This window comes from Balaenoptera physalus (genome assembly GCF_965194825.1).
Source record: "Balaenoptera physalus genome assembly, chromosome: 3".
In the NCBI taxonomy this organism is placed as follows: Eukaryota; Metazoa; Chordata; class Mammalia; order Artiodactyla; family Balaenopteridae; genus Balaenoptera; species Balaenoptera physalus.
The window spans coordinates 57,635,068-57,653,278 of NC_138890.1; the positions used below are offsets into that span (position 1 = coordinate 57,635,068).

The window sequence follows — 18,211 nt, forward strand, 5'->3', positions numbered from 1 at the left end:
GCAGAAGCAGTCAGCTCTCTCAGAGCCCAGTGCTCTCCATAAATGTAATTTAGTACTGCAAGTGCTGTATTTTGATACTGTTGCTCCAGACCAAGTGATTCTCAAGATTTATTTTAAGGCAGCCTTCTTCACTGCTTAAAGTGCCTGGCATTAGAGTACAGTAAGGTTTTTAACGGTGATCCTAAATGTTTTTTCATTTTAAGGTAATTATAGTTTTATTTTTGTCATAAGGGTCAAGTGGAACTTATAGGCAAGGAGGCTTATGGTATCAGATTTCATAATTAATATTTTTAAGCTAAATAAGATTTCTTTACTTTTCTTAAGAATGAAATGGAGCTATCACAGACTCATGAACACTTCTGTAGAGATCATATATTGACTGCTAATCTCCTGTATGCTCCAAGGGGTCAGGAACTTTAGAGTAAAATCTTATTAACTAAATTGTGATTAAAAATAGTGATTGCTTAACTAATTCAATTAACGACTCCTTGCCCCAGTTATGTGAAAATAGTACATAGCACAACACAGTTGGGCTCAATAGGCCTTTCTGAGCTTTATTCAGAAGCATCAGTTCTCTCTTAGGACTATAGATAAGCAGTAAGAAATTAAACTGATTATATATTGAGTATAGAAGATGATTTTTTTCATTTTTTTTCCTTTGATCTTTATTTTTTTACGTTTTTAATTTTTTATTGAAGTATAGTTGAATTACAGTGTTGTGGTAATTACTGCTATACAGCAGAGTGACTCAGTTATACATATATATGCATTCTTTTCATATTCTTTTCCGTCATACTTTATCACAGGATACTGAATGTAGTTCCCTGTGCTGTACATTAGGGCCTTGTTATTTATCCATTCTTTATGTACCAGTTCACATCTGCTAATCCCAAACTCCCAATCCAGCCCTCTCCCACCACACTCTCCCTTGGCAGCCACCAGTCTATTCTCTGTGTACGTGAGTCTGTTTCTGTTTTGTAGATAGGTTCATTTGTGTCCTATTGCAGATTCCACATATAAGTGATATCATATGGTATTTGTCTTTCTCTTTCTGACTTATTTTACTTAGTATGCTAATCTCTAGTTCCATCAAATGGCATTATTTATTTTGGGGTTTTTTTATGTCTGAGTAGTACTCCACTGTGTACATGTACCACATCTTCTTTATCCATTCATCTGTCGATGGAGACTTAGGTTGTTAACGTATCTTGGCTATTGTGAACAGTGCTGCTATGAACATAGGGATGCATCCCTCTTTTTGAATTATAGTTTTGTCTGGATATATGCCCAGGAGTGGGATTGCTGGATCATATGGTAACTCTATTTTTCATTTTCTGAGGAACCTCCATACTGTTTTCCACAGTATTTATACCAACTTACATTCCCACCAACAGTGCAGGAGGGTTCCCTTTTCTCCACACCCTCTCCAGCACTTGTTATTTGTAGACTTCTTAATGATGGCCATTCTGACTGGCATGAGGTGGTACCTCATTGTAGCTTTAATTTGCATTTCTCTAATAATTAGCGATGTTGAGCATCTTTTCATGTGCCTATTGGCCATCTGTATTTCTTTGGAGAACTGTCTATCTAGGTCTTCTGCCTATTTTTCGAATGGGTTGTTTGTTTCTTTGTTGTCGAGTTGTATGAGCTGTTTGTATATTTTGGAAATTAAGCCCTTGTCAGTCACATCATTTACAAATATTTTCTCCCAGTCTGTAGATTGTCTTTTCATTTTTTTTTGTATGGTTTCCTTTGCTGTGCAAAAGCTTGTAAGTTTGATTCAGTCTCATTTGTTTATTTTGGTTTTCATTTCTATTGCCTTGGGAGACAGACTTAAGAAAACATTGGTATGATTTATATCAGAATGTTTTGCCTATGTTCTCTTCTAGTTTTATGGTGAGAAGACTTTAAAATCCTCCAGTTTGTCATTGTCCTTTCTTCTTTGTTCTAATGTGGAGTGTAGGAACACATATTCTAGACAAATTTAAAGTTATGGTTAATTGAAGTTTTTACAGTACTGTTTCAGTGTATTGATTGGGGATATGCATGTTCTTGTTTACTTTGTCAACAAAGTACATTCCACGATTTGGAGATCTGGGTGTCAGTGAGATACCTTTGGTTGTTTAAAGGGTTTCCTTACGTGTAGGAGCTCTTCCTTTTTTAAAACTTCATCACTTCTCTGTAGACTTGGACTATGTGAATTCAAAATATTCTACAACTGTATTTTACTACAGTTGCAGCAATGATCATTCTTATATAGCACTTAACATATGCCAAGAACTATTTTACGCATTTTATATATTTTAACTGACTTAATTATCAACGGACCCTGTGAGGTAGGTACTAATATTATCCTCATTTTACAGAAGAGGAAACTTAAGGCCCAGGGAGTAACTTGCACAGATACCCAACTACTCAGTGGCAGAGTCAGGATTATATTCAAACATGCTGGTTTCATATTTATGCTCTCTCTACTACTACAGCATACTGTATCTTCAATAGAGCATGGTAAAATAAATTAGAACAGATCTATCGCGATCCTGTTTCTCTGTTTTGAAATGATAACTAAAAATTCTTAAATGTCTCAGCACAGAGCACAATAAGAAATGGGACCATTCTATTCAATGTAAACAACAGGGTTTTTTCCCTTTCTAACACTGTACGTTGAGATACATAGTTCTCGCCACCACATCTGTCCTCCACAAACTAGGTACTTTGGCATTTTAGGGACAGAGGATCTAATAATTATTTTTAAATGTGATTAGCATTTACTTTTCCCTTAGCAAAATGGTTCGCATACCTGACAACTGAGATAGGTACACTTCTTCTTTCATACAAATTACATTCCTTGCCCTTCCCTGGAGTTCTGAGTACTTTCTCTTTAGGAATACTAAAATTCTTTTCTTGCCTAATATTTTTATTTGTCACTAGAACAAGTAAATTCAAGAGTATGAAGACTAAAAAATCTATAGAATCCATGCTGTAATTTGACTGTACTGTTCCAAACTAAGTCAAAAATAAAAGATGGTTTTAGTTACTTTATATATTACATGAAAATGGATACTTTAGGCTTATAGAGTCATGAATATAAATCTCTTACAAAAGGGAAATTACCCACTGGTAATTTATGTAAAGAAATTTAAAGTTTTTCTCTTCATCTCCATCTCCACAAAGGTTTTTAAGTCCCATATAGTATCCATCATATAAAGGTAAAAAGTGGATTTTTCTGCTGTTAGAACTAATACTCTTTTTAGTGTGTGATCTCCTATGTCATCTTACTGTCTTGATAAGAAGTGGACTTTTTGCAAGCGTATAAACAGTATCACTCTCTTCATTACATATACCCATAATTAGATTAACCGTAAGCCACAGTTACTAGTCTGGGATTACAAACTGAGATTCTTCCTTTCAATTGATAATAAAAGTAATTTGCCTTGTATAACTAATGAAAATTTTTACTTTGGGGTGAAACTGAGACAGAAATTACTTTATGGAAGAATCTAGGTGAGTGATTTGTTTATATTGTTTTAACATAGTGTTGTAAGACACTTAATTTGATATGAAGTATAACTATAATGAAGAATGGCTTATCTGTAGAGGAAATTAATGAATGAACGGGTTCCTCTTGATCCTTTGCTTTCAGGCAGAAATGTGTTTTTCTCTTCTTATCATAATTGCTAAATAAAAGATTTCTCCTCTTTCAAATTAAATAGTTGCAGAAATTAAAATACCTCTTTAATAAACTGTGCTGCCCAGATTTTCCCATTACAGCTGATTTCTGTGTATTTTTCTTAATATACCCACAGCTCGAAAAACAAAGAAAAAGATAAAAGGAATTCAGCAGGCCACTACAGGAGTCTCACAAGAAACTTCTGAAAATTCTGCTAACAAAACAATAGTCCCTGCAACGTTACCGCAACTCACCCCTACCCTGGTGTCACTGCTGGAGGTCATTGAGCCGGAGGTGATATATGCGGGCTACGACAGCTCCATTCCAGATACAACTTGGCGGATCATGACCACACTCAACATGTTAGGTGGGCGGCAGGTGATCGCAGCGGTGAAATGGGCGAAGGCGATACCAGGTAAGATGCAAAGATAACGTAGCTAAGGCACAAGTCTTAAGAATCTTTTAAATAAAACATTCGGGCTTTCTATCGCCCTGGTCCCATGGCCTCCTGCCATCCCCACTCCATCAAGGGGGAAAGAGGTATAAATATCAGGGGAAGTTTGTTTAACTTAAATTCACTGAATGAGTAACATCCCAGGACAGGACTCTTGGCTTTCTATTTTACTATTTAGTATAGCATTTTACTATTTAGTCCATATTTACTCACATAGGCAAAAGGTGGCAAAAACTGGCAACTCTTTTAAGTTTTCTTACATTGAATGCTATTAAAAAGTACTGAGGGCTTTGGTGCTTAACATGTCAGATGACAAAGGAAAACTGTGCCCAGTTTGTCCTTCATTTCCTCTATCTGTTAAGAGTCCTCCAAAACTGTCTTTGGCAGTTCCCAGAGAGATGATCTTCTCTTTGGCAACTAGAATGTTTCCTCATACCTTTATTCCTCTTAATTCAGGATTCAGGAACTTACATCTGGATGACCAAATGACCCTACTGCAATATTCATGGATGTTCCTCATGTCATTCGCCCTGGGGTGGAGATCATATAGACAATCAAGTTCAAACTTGCTGTGTTTTGCTCCTGATCTGATTATTAATGAGTAAGTCATTTGTGAGTCATTTTCCCTGTATTCATATTCCTTCAGGACTGAATCAATCCTACCAGGTGTCTTGGAACTGGGCAAACTTGAAATAGAGTTTATCAATGCTTAAGGCAGGCCAAGTGTAATGCAGAGCAAATTACATATGGCATTATTACTGTACCAGGACATATTTAAGGATATTTTTTTAAATAGCATTGCTTTGGGTCAGTAAAGTCTACAGCAAGTAAAAAGGAATCTTACTGTGGCGTTGTTTTAATTATATAACCCTATTTCAGAAAGGAAACAGATGCAGTGTTTGCACTGCATGATGCAATTCATACTGATCTTGCTTTCAGCAGGGACAATTACAGATGAGGACAACTAGGATGAGGGGATGACAGGTCTGGACCCAGAGACAAGAGGTATCTCTTTGCATGGCAAGGCTCACTCAATGTCTGTGACTTGGAAAGAACATGGGAACAAGATTTTATTTTTAAATTTGGGAGAGAACCAACCACACTTTAAGATTTGATAAATCAGCTATTCTCTAGTCCTCTAGGCCTGTGAAATACTTCAGATATCCATTCCCCCTTACCCATTGCAGTTGTTTTCTAACTAGTTTTCCGCCTCCAGTTTATCCTCCATCATGCTAAGTTTTTCTTCCTAACGCAGTTTGATCATATAATGTTATCACCCCAACACACAGGTGTCTTCAGTGAGCACTCAGTGCATACTCAGCATGGTTTCTGGCTTCCCAGAATCCGGCCTAGTTTTCTCTCTCGTCGTTCTCCTTCACATACTCTTTGTTCCCACTCAGAATGATCTATTCTTCAAACATACCCCTAGCTCATGATGTTCATACCACCATGTAAAACCTCTCTGCTGTACATCCCTAGCTCTTATCACTTTCTACTCACAGCTTATTTCCTTTATTAGAATGCAAACAGGAGAGTCACACACTCATATATACATACCCATTGGTCTGGGCAGAGTGAAAAATGAAGGAGATTCGTGTTCATGTGAAAAAAGGTGGAGATTTTAAAATTGTGAGCTCTGGGTGCTACTGACTAAGGATTCCAAAAAAATTAATGAAGTCTTAAACCACATTATTAGAATAATAGTCTTGTTGTTGTACTCTATGTGAGTTAATGATGGCATTAGTAGTTTGTGTTCAGGATGCCATATTAAAAGTAACAGTGACTGACTGACAATTGTAAATATGTCCAGAGTGGCAAGGAGTTTGGAAATTAACATCAACTGATGAACAGAGGATGAATGGAGGAAGGAGAAAAGGACACTTGAGAATGATGAGGACAGCCTAAAAAGATATCCTGTGAAGATAAAGCAAACCTAGTGTTTTATCTGTTGGGTATGCCAGGCACAAAAATAACAGGTAGAAGTTATAGAAAAGCATCTATTTGAGCTGAGCTGAGTGTGAAACGGGAGGGGGCTTGCCTTATGTAGTAAGCTCGAATTATTGTATCTATTTTAGTAGAGACTGGATGATGCTAGCTCTAACTATTTTAAAAGAGGCTGAATTATTGAGTTAAACTTGGTGTTGTTGCTCTATTGGTAATAATCATATTTGAGTACTTACCAAGTGCCAGACACTATTTAAGAGCTTGAGCTATATAATAGATGAGGCCCCTGCTAACATACTGATGAGGAAAATCAAATAAATGACCAAAATTATTTCCGAGAGCCATGATAGAATAGTGTGTGGGGAGGGGAAGGGAGAGGGGTATAGGCTACGTTAGATTCGGGGACCATAGAAGGCCTCTATAAATAGCTGAGCACTAAATAGTACAAAAGAACAAGCTTATAGGAAAGGTAGGGCATCTCAGGCAGAAAAGATGAGTACAAAGGCTGGAAACAACCTTGGCATGTGTAAGGAACTGAGAGAAAGCCACTGAGGATATTCTGTGAGTTTAGAGAAGTGGACAGGGACCAAGTCAAGCAGCATCTTGTAGGCCATGAAATAGAGTTTAGATTTTATTCTCAGAGCATGAGGAAACCAGTGCACAGGGGAGGGGGGTTTTCAAACAGAGGAAAACATGATGGAAAATGGATTACAGGGGAACATCAAATACTGACCACACTCCTAATATGTGCCTGGTACAGTATTAGCAGAGGACAAGACAAAGTTCCTGACCTTTATTGCTTACACTCTAGTTGGGGAGACACAGATAACCATCAAATAAAATAATCTCAGACTGTGATGGAGTTTTTACTAGAGAGAGGTCTTTTTCAGATAGGGTGGCTAATAGCTTCTTGGAGGAGGTGTCATTCATTTGAGCTGAGTGAGACCTGAAGGAGAAGACCAGTCTTCATAGTGAGAAGAAACATGACAAGAGGCATGTGAAATATGTACTATAATCAGACTCTTTGTATTCCAAGAAGGGGCCATATCTCTGCTCTCAGTTAGTAGGCACTGCCATGTGGTTCACCAGACCAGATCTCCACACATACTCTTAGGTATCTACTTCAAAGAAAGAAGTCACCTTGACTATCTATTGCCAAAAAAGACTGCTCAAACCACTGCATCACAATTTGACAAGATTTTAAGTTGTTTGATCAAATTTAACTGATCAAAATATGTAGCTTATATGTATATTCAAAGACATTTGAAATCTCTTAGTACTTGCTCATTTCAGAATCTGACCATGCTTACTTAAAAAGTTAAAAACATGTTGACAGGGACTTCCCTGGCGGTCCAGTGGTTAAGACTTCGCCTTCCAATGCAGGGGGTGTGGGTTCGATCCCTGGTTGGGGAGCTAAGATCCCACATGCCTCGCAGCCAAAAGTCCAAAACATAAAACAGAATCAATGTTGTAACAAATTCAATAAAGAGTTTAAAAATGGTCCACATCAAAAAAAAAAATCTTTAAACCAAAACAACATGTTGTTGACTATATTTACTCTTCATAGTCACTTTCTAAAAGGCAATTTGAAGTCATTTAATTGGGATTAAAACTCTGAATTTATATGAAACACCAACATATCCTCTTTTATAAAATTAATCTAATTCAGAGTTTTTATTTGGGGGGCACTCAAATTTAGACTTTAACAGTTATAGCATAACCTGGTATTTCTTACATAAAGTAGGAGTTAACAGAAATTTTTTCTCAGTGTTCAACTTTATTGGAGGATAAATGGCTTACAGAAACAACAGCTTTTTAAGTGGGCATTCTTATTTCCCATTCTTGTATCCTTATGCTGTTGTGATGATAATAATCATCTTTTTTTTTTTCTGTTAAGAAGTCCAAGATCACTTTCTGTCAGAAAATTTTTTTAAAAAAACAGATCTTGAGGCATTTTTAAAAGCATGAATGAGGCTCAGTTTCAGGCTCTTAGTGTTTGAGAGTCTATTTGAAAATCATAGATGTGATACTAACTGTTGAGAATCCTAATTGAGAATTCATTTGGGGTACCTTTAGTTGGAAGAATATTCAGTCGCATAATGTCAGTCAGAGGCGGATTTTGGGTATCAGAAAGCCTACAGTCAAGTTCTAATTCTGACCCTCTACATAACTGTAAACAGTATCACATACAGTTGTCTTTAGAATGGAATGCTGTGAAAAAAAATACCGCTTGATTTTCAAATGGGTAGGATTTTAAAAACTGTGTTGTCTAACTGGACATATTCAAATGCTACCATAAAACCTGGTAATAAATTCTGTAGAAATAAATTCTAAAATACTTAAATAAAACAAATGTAGAATAATTTCTCCACTATATTAAGGAAAGTTTTCCAAAATTCTAATCCAGAGAGAATTAGCATTAATTGCAATAGTTAGATGAGTTCATGGCTTTGCAAAATAGAACAAAAAAGTACTTTTTTGGGGAACAAGAATTATTTCTTCCTAACTCAAACACTGATATTTGTCTTTCACAGGCAGAGAATGGCTTTACCCTGCATGTATGACCAATGTAAACATATGCTATATGTTTCCTCTGAGTTAAACAGACTTCAGGTATCTTATGAAGAGTATCTCTGTATGAAAACCTTACTGCTTCTCTCTTCAGGTTGGTAGAACACCTACTCTCTTCTAATAAATAGTCACCTAAATATTCAAAAGCGTAAAATATAGAAGTCTAGAAACAAAGGTTTATTTGTATACAAAGCACTAATGATTATACCAAGTCTACTATTTCCTGCTAGTCAGGTACCTTAGATTTTCATAAATGTAAAATTTTAGAAAGGTACAGTCAGTGATACCAAGATTATTAATAAGATAGATAGGTATCATGGAGAAATGGAGAGGTATATGAATCACATGGCAGGGAGGAGGAGGTCTCTACTGATCTGGAATATCTACAGCCTTCTTCCGTCCTGCAACCTTTGACAATGCCAGTATAGAAGACACAGAGAAGGAATGCCAACAAGAATGATTTTTGTTTCTCTACTACACTGTTATTTGGTGAAAAATTTTAGTTATACAATGAGTACTACTGTGTATACGAAATTACAGATGAGACCTAATAAAACTTAAAAGCTTTTGCACAGCAAAGGAAGCCATAAACAAAACGAAAAGACAGCCCACAGAGTGGGAGAAAATATTTGCAAACAAAGTGACCAACAAGGGATTAATCTCTAAAATATACAAAGAGTTAATGCAGCTCAATATCAAAAAAACAACCCAATCAAAAATGGGCAGAAGATCTAAATAGACATATCTCCAAAGAAGAAATACTGACAAAGAAATGGCCAAGACTCTCACATGAAAAGCTGCTCAACATCACTAATTATTAGAGAAATGCAAATCAAAACTACAATGAGATATCACCTCACACCAGTCAGAATGGCTAGCACCACAAAAATCTACAAACAGTAAATGCTGGAGAGGGTGTGAAGAAAAGGGAACCCTCTTGCACTGTTGGTGGGAATGTAAATTGATACACCCACTATGGAGGACAGTATAAAAAGTTTCTTGAAAAACTAAAAATAGAGCTACCATATGATCCAGCAATCCCACTCCAAGACATATATCTGTAGAAAACCATAATTCGAAAAGATACATGCACCCCAATGTTCACTGCAGCACTATTTACAATAGCCAAGACATGGAAGCCACCTAAATGTCCATCAACAGAGGAATGGATAAAGAAGATGTGGTAATATACAATAGAGTATCAGCCATAAAAAAAGAACAAAATAATGTCATTTGCAGCAACATGGATGGACCTAGAGATTGTCATACTGAGTGAAGTAAGTCAGACAGAGAAAGACAAATATCATATGATATTGCTTATACGTGAAATCTTAAAAAATGATACAAATGGGGCTTCCCTGGTGGCGCAGTGGTTGAGAATCTGCCTGCCGATGCAGGGGACCCTGGTTCAAGCCCTGGTCTGGGAAGATCCCACATGCCGCAGAGCAGCTAGGCCCGTGAGCCACAACTACTGAGCCTGCGCATCTGGAGCTTGTGCTCCACAACAAGAGAGGCTGCGACAGTGAGAGGCCCGTGCACCGCGATTGAAGAGTGGCCCCCGCTCACCGCAACTAGAGAAAGCCCTCACACAGAAGTGAAGACCCAACACAGCCAAAAATAAATAAATAAATTAATTAATACATTAATAAAAAAAATGATACAAATGAACTTATTTACAAAACAGAAAGAGTCATAGATGTAGAAAAACTTATGGTTGCCAAGGGGGAAGCGGGGGGAGGGATAAATTGGGAGATTGGAATTGACATATACACACTACTATACATAAAATAGATAAGTAATAAGAACCTACCATATAGCACAGGGAACTCTACTCAATACTCTGTAATGGCCTATAGGGGAAAAGAATCTAAAAAGAGTGGGTATATGTATATATACAATATAACTGATTCACTTTACTGTACAGCAGAAACTAACACAACATTGTGAATCAACTATACTCCAGTAAAAACTAATTTAAAAAAAAAATTATGGGAGAAAAAGATATAACCTACAAAAGCTGTGCTTGATTACTATTAGAAGGTTGGTTAATGCAGCACTGGAGCTGGACTGCTGGACAGATTCTATCTAGAGTTTATAGAACAATCTTGAAAGTTTAGATGAAGTTATTGGTATATGAACCTCAGTGAGACTACTTTCAGCTAGGAAAGGCATACTAGAAAACTTTTGAAAAATACGAAGTATCTCGTCTATCTATCTTAGTAAAAATGTGGCATTTTCAACAACTAATAAAAGAAGGTCTGTGAACCAGTTAGCATTATAAACTTCAGGTCACTCCAGTAAAAATGATTAGGTTAGTATTTATACAATACAGAGTTGATAGCTGAGTACCTCTTTCATATACAAACAAGTAGCTTTCCAATTTTTAAAAAAAGCCTTCATTCCATTAGTAACAACTGTGGTTTCAAAGTTGCTAAATAACTGCACATGACTATATCTGTTTAAGCTTTTCCAAAGCACACATCAATATTAATGCTTTCATACTATCTTCATTTTACAAAAGGTTGTTTAATGTCACTAATATTTCAATCAAAGTAAGAAAAATTTCCACAACCCATTAAAAATACTAATTTTTAAGGTTACCTATAGCAGTACTCTTGTTAAAGAAGTGAGCTTGATGTTATTTGAGGAAACAACAGTTAAATTTCTGATCATGAATCATTTTGATTGGTAATATCCAGGTACAGGTCAGTGCTAAGATACTGACTAACCTTACTGGTAAAAAATGATGCTTTAAGTTTTTTATACATTCCAGACTCACTGAGCTATATTTTTTTTTCCATTGTAGATGATAAGAAAAAGTAAATTGAACCAGTATATATCACTGGTTCTTTAAAAAAAAAATAAAATCAGAAGAATGAAAATACATACCTTAAGATATAATTAGACTTCTACTCTGACAGAACACTGAAATAGGTATCCTTACCTCCCACTAAAAAATGCTAGACTAAAACTTTGTGCAGGCAGGTACTGAAAGAGGTAAGCTGCACTCTGAAGCTAGCTTTCTCTGAGAGGATATTTGCAAAGCCTGGTAAATTAGTATACTTAGTAAGTTTAAAGACAAGTGTAATTGTAAAAAAAATGATGGCTCTAAAGGCAGATTAGATGCATCTGAAGAGACTTTAAACTGAAATACATATCTGAAGAAATTAGCCAGAATACAATTTTTAAGATGCATATATATGTGTGTATACATGTACATGTATTCATTATTTATGTATGTGTGTTATGTATGTATGTAAATGAACAACAATAAGAGGCATGATTGAGGGAGGAGGTCTAAAACAGTGCTTCACAACTCTTTTCGTGTCATAATGAACATAAAAAATAGCATTCATACATAGCACAATGAGGTAAATGAATAAGGCTACTTGCAACCACTGGCAACCAGCATAACAGACATTATCAACACATTCGTAACCCATTCATAGCACACCAGCTGAAAAAAGCTCTGGTCTTATTATAATCATCAGAGATCCAAAATGAAAGGAGAAAAGATATAATGGCTGAAAACTTTCCAGAACAGCAGCAATTGAAGAAAGTGGAGTAAGTTTTTTCAGAAAGCTAAGGAAAAAAAAATTGAAAAATAAATGAGGGTGGCTTTCCAGTTTCAGCTCTCACAATTAAACAGCTTGGCAGTTATCATTCCCATCCTCACAAATAAGTAAAAGCTGAGCAAACTGACAGTCAATGACTTCTTTTTAGATCCATCAGTGAAGTAAGGTCACAGGGCAAACCACTACCTGAAAATCTGGAGAAACAGGCAAATACAGAGAAGCTCAGCCAAGATCAGCTTTCTGGAAACAGAAGCTACTGGAGCCAGTAACATAGGAACACTTACAGTATTTTTGATGAATTTCTGGAGATGAAGTGAGGAAAAGCTGGCATGTTAAAAACTCTGGGGACCCAGTCTTAGGGGGGTTGTCCCCCACAGTTTTCTGGGGTTTACCTCCAGAAGCCCCACCAGGTTTTCAAGGTGAAGATCAGAGAAAGATTCCCTCATGTTTCTGACGTGGCGAAACGGGCAAATAGATAACTCCAGCCCCCTTTACCTTCGTATCTCATGTAAGGGAGGAGAAGGAGGAGGGAAAAAAAAGGTTCAGAAGCACGTCTAAAGGTCAGAGCCTAGGGACTCAGGCCTACTATAATTAATTTTAAAAAAAAGAAAAAAGAAAAACCTGAGATTTAACCATAAAAGTATAAAACACTCCACATCCCCAACACCTTACAATCATATTAACAGAGTTCCTAAGTATAATCCAGAATTACAACTGGGAGACCTACAGAACACAGCTATTTAAGAAGGTGTTCTTAGGGAAACTCAAAGACAACAGGGGGGAAAAAAATAAGAACAAGGAAATTAGAGGAAACTGAAACCTCTTAACACCTATAGCTTCAGCAAGCCTTAAACACAACCTGCTCCTAACCAGATTAAAAGCCTAATTAATTACCTCAGTTCTGATATGTCATATCCAGCTCTCAGCAAAAAATTTAAAACTACAATCTGGAGAGACAAGCATCAAAACCAGACTCAGACATAACACAGATGTTATAATTATCAGATAGGGAATTTAAAATAACAACAATTAATATATTAAGGGCTCTAATGGAAAAAGTAAACATACAAGAATATATGGGTTTTGTAAGCAGAGAGGTAGAAACTCTAAGAAAGAATCAAAATGAAATGCTAGAAATTAATTAAAAATACTGTAATGAAAATGAAGAATGCCGGGCTCATCAGCAGATTTGACACAGCCAAGGAAAGAATCACTGAGCTTGAAGATACCTCAGTAGAAACTTCCCAAACTCAAATGCAAAGAGAAAAAGGAATGAAAAAAATGCAACAAAACATTCAAGAACTGTGAGGACAATTACAAAAGGTGTAACGTACAAGTAATGGGAATATCAGAAGTAAAAAAAAAGGAAGGAACAGAAGAAATATTTGAAGCAATAAAGGCTGATAAATTTCCAAAATTAATGACACATGCCAAAGCACAGATCCAGGAAGCTGGGAAAATACCCAGAAAGATAAATAAACAGCAAAAAATCTACACCTAGGCATATTTTACTCAAATTACAGAAAACCAAAGACAATAAGGAAATCTTGAAAGAGGCCAGAGGAAAAAACAGCTTACTTGTTCCTTATAAAGGAACAAGGATAAAAATTACATTAGAATTCCCATTAGAAACCATGCAAGCAAGAAGGTAGTGAACTATTTATTCAGTGTTGAAAGAAAGAAAAAGATCACCCATGTAAGAGCTGGTGTCCAGTGAAAGTACCCTTCGTAAGTGAAGGCACAAGGAAGGCTTTCACAGACAAAAATCTGGGAGAATTAGTCGTAGAAGACCTGCCTTGCATAAAATGTTAAAAGAAGTTCTGATGAGGAAAGGAGATTGATTTAGTTCAGAAACACGGATCTACTTAAAGAAAGGAAGAGCTCTAGAGAAGGAATAGATGAAAATAAAATTTCATTTTTCTTCTTAATTGATCTAATAACTGTTTAAAGTAATAATAGCAACAGTGTATGGGATAATTATAACATATGGATAAGTGAAATGAATGTTAGCAATGTTAAAAGGATGGGGTGAAGAATTGGGAATACTGTTTTAAGGATACCTGCACTACCTATAAAATAGTGCAGTGCTATTTGAAAGGAGATGTAGATTAGTTGTAAATGTACATTGCAAACTCTAGGGCAGCCACTAAACACAACTTTAAAAAGAAGTAATAATTGATATACTGAGAGGAGAGAAAAATAGAATCATACGAAACACAATAAAAACTAGAAAAGGCAGAAAAAAGGAAATAACAAGAACAGTGAGTAGAAAACAGTCACAAACATGTAGCTATTAATCCAAATATCTCAACCACTTTAAATTTGAAAGACCTAAATATACCAATAGTCCTATTTATTTTTAATGAAGGTCAAAAGAAAATTTGCCACCACAGATCCTCAGTAAAGTAATATTAAAGGATATACTTAGGCTAAGGAAAGTAATCCCATCTTTGAAGAGGGAAAAAAGAACACAGAAAGTGGTAAATATTTAGATACATTTAAACTAACACTGTATAAAATAACAGTAATAGTGTCTTTGGGGAGTTAAAAAATACAACTAAAGTACACAATAGTTACATACATGCAAGAAGGTGGGCTTCCCTGGTGGTGCAGTGGTTAAGAATCCACCTGCCAATGCAGAACGTGGGTTCAAGCCCTGGTCCGGGAAGATCCCACATGCTGCGGAGCAGCTAAGCCTGTGTGCCACAACTACTGAGCCTGCGAGCCACAACTAATGAGCCCACGTGCCACAACTACTGAAGCCCATGCACCTAGAGCCCCTGCTCCGCAACAGAGTAGCCCCCACTCGCCACAACTAGAGAAAGCCCGCGCGCAGCAACAAAGAGCCACCGCAGCCAAAGATAAATAAATACATTTATTTTTTTAAAAAAAGGCAAGTTTGATAAGTTAAAAATGAGTGTTTAAATTTCAAGGATGACAACAAGAAATAGAAAGAGTGTACAGAGTATACAAAGTACATACCAAACCATGAGGGGTTGGGGGGAGAACATGGTAAGAAAAACCAATCCAAAAGAATAAAAGAAATGAGAGGCAGTGGGTGGGGAAGCATAAACAAAGGCATGATAAGAGGAAGTAACAAATAGATGGTACAAATAATTCAAATATATCAGCAATTTCATTAAATATAGATGGACTAAATGCTCCAAGGCTCCAAGATAAAAAGATATAGAAAGTGCAAGACTGGATTAAGAAAACAATCCAACTTTGTGCTATTTACAAGAGATATACCTAAATAAAGATGTTGAGTGGCTGATATACTATGCATATTGTAACCCAGTGGTGGCAAACTTTCTGTAAAAGGCCAGATGGTAAATGTTTTCAGCTTTGCATACAGTCTCTGTCAGTAGTACTCAAACTCTGCCCCTTGTGACATGACCACAGTCATCAACAATACTTAAGGAGAACAGGCATGGCTGTGTTTCAGTAAAACTTTATTTACAAAAACAGGCTGCAGGTAGTGGGTCATTGCTGACCACGGCTTTACCCAAAAGAAAGCTGAAGCAGCTACATTATTATCAAAATAGACTCTAAGGCCCCCCAAAACAGTTCTATATTTAAAGATACTCATTAGATAAAGCATTCTACTCACCAGGAAAATAATTCTGAATATATGGCCCTGAACTACATAAAGCAAAAATCCCAAGGATTATTGGGGGTAATTTGGAATGGATGAAATTCTTTTAAATATAAATACTGAATAGGATTTCTCCCCTAATTATTTTTAGAATGAGGACAACCAGCAGGGAAAAAAATTTATAAATAAGCAGTCATTATTTTAAAAATTAGCAATAACTAGATTATTTGTAACCCACTTTAAACATGGCAGTGATAAGAGTATCACTCCTGATTAAGTGGCCTTCATTTTCACACTAATACTGACATCTCAGAAGTGTCGACTTTGCTTTATGGAATCAAGACGTTTTCATATGTATTCTTTGGTCTAATCCTAACCAAAATCCTATGAGAGTGATATACCACATTAAAAAAATGAAGGATAAAAACATATGATCATCTCAATAAATGTAGAAAAAGCATTTGACAAAATTCAACATCCATGGGAGGGAGACGCAAGAGGGAAGAGATATGGGGATATATGTAGAGCTGATTCACTTTGTTACACAGCAGAAACTAACACGCCATTGTAAAGCAATTATACTCCAATAGAGATGTTATTTAAAAAGAAAAATTCAACATTCATTTATAATAAAAACTCTCAACAAACCCAGTATAGAAATAGGGTATCCGAACATAATAAAGGCCATATATGACAAGCCCACAGCTAATGTCATACTCAGTGGTGAAAAGCTGAAAGCTTTTCCTCTGAAATAAGGAGTGAGAGCCAAGGATGCCCACTCTAGCCACTTCTAGTCAACCTAGTACTGGAAGTTCTAGCCAGAGCAGTTAGGCAAGAAAAGGAAATAAAAGGCATCCAAAATCAAAAAAGGAAGAAGTAAAACTCTAACTGGGGTCTGCACATCCTGGGTGGTCTAATTATTACTGCCTGTTTAATTGTAATCAATAAAACTATTTGAAAAAAATTTTTTTAATAGGTAAAACCCTCACTATTTGCAGATGATCTGATTTTATATATAGAAAACCCTAAAGATGCCATCAAAAAAAACTGAACTAATAAATTCAGTGAAGTTGCAGGATACAAATTCAATTTACAAAAAATTAAGAAAACAATTCCATTTACAGTTGCATCAAAAAGAACAAAAAACATAGGAATAAATTTAACCACAGAGGTAAAAGACTTGTACGCTGAAAACTAAGACGTTTCAGTGAAAGAAACTGAAGGAAATAAAAAAAATAAATGGACATTGTGTGCTTATGTATTGGAAGAATTAATATTGTTAAAATGTCCATACTGTTCAAAGAAATCAACAGATTCAATGCAATCCCTATCAAAATTCCTATGGCATTTGTCACAGAAACAGAACAAACAATCCTAAAATTTGTATGGAAGCATAAAGACCCAGAATAGCCAAAGCAATCTTGAGAAAGAAGAACAAAGCTGAACACACGCCCTGGTTTCAAACTATATTATAAAGCTGTACAGTATGGTACTGGCATAAAACCATTCACATAGATCAATGGAACATAATTGAGAGCCAAGAAATAAAGCCGTGCATATATTGACAAAGGAGCCAACAGTATACAATGGGGAAACAACAGTCTCTTTAGTAAAGATGTGGGAAAACTGGACCACTGTCTTACACCATACACAAAAATTAACTCAAAATACATCAGACTTGAACATAAGTCCTGAAATCATAGAAGTCCTAGAAGAAAACATAGGCCGTAAGCTCCTTGATGTCCGTCTTGGGGTTGATTTTTCAGATTGGACACCAAAAGCCAAGGCAACAAAAGCAAAATAAACAAATGAGACTATATCAAACTAAAGAGCTTCTACACAGCAAAGGGAACCATCAACAGAATGAAGAGGCAACCTACCAAATGAGAGGAAATATTTGCAAATCATATATCTGATTAGGGGTTAATATCCACAACATATAAAGAACTCATACAACTCAATAGCAAAAAGACAAATACCCTGGTTTTTAAAATGGGCGAAGGACCTGAACAGACATCTCACAAAGACATACAAACAGTCAACAAGTACATAAGAAGGTGCTTAACATCATTAGTCATCAGGGAAATGCATGCAAATCAAAACCACACCTTACATCTATTAGAATGACTATTATCAAAAAGCCCAAAGAAAACAAGTGTTGGCAAGGGTGTGGAGAAAAAGGGGACCTTTGTGCACTCTTCAGGGAATGTAAATTGGTGCAGCCACTATAGAAAACAGTATGGAGGTTTTTCAGCAAATTAAAAACAGAACTACTGTATGATCCAGCAATTCCACTTTGGGGTATTTAACCATAGGAAACAAAAAAAGATATGGAAAAGAGAAGTGCACCCCCACGTTCACTGCAGAATAATTTATGATAGCCAAGATATGGAAATAGCCTA

General features: G+C 36.1%; 1 protein-coding gene across 10 annotated transcripts in view; it reads left to right on the forward strand.

Moving 5' to 3' along the window:
- Positions 1–18,211, forward strand: part of NR3C1 (nuclear receptor subfamily 3 group C member 1) — a 123,031-nt gene that overhangs the window by 98,249 nt on the left and 6,571 nt on the right. For all 10 annotated transcript variants that reach the window (XM_082454160.1, XM_082454162.1, XM_082454164.1 and 7 more), the window contains exons 5-7: positions 3,807–4,085; positions 4,581–4,725; positions 8,603–8,733. In XM_082454160.1, the coding sequence (XP_082310286.1) occupies positions 3,807–4,085; positions 4,581–4,725; positions 8,603–8,733 (555 nt within the window). The remainder of the gene's footprint in view (positions 1–3,806; positions 4,086–4,580; positions 4,726–8,602; positions 8,734–18,211) is intronic.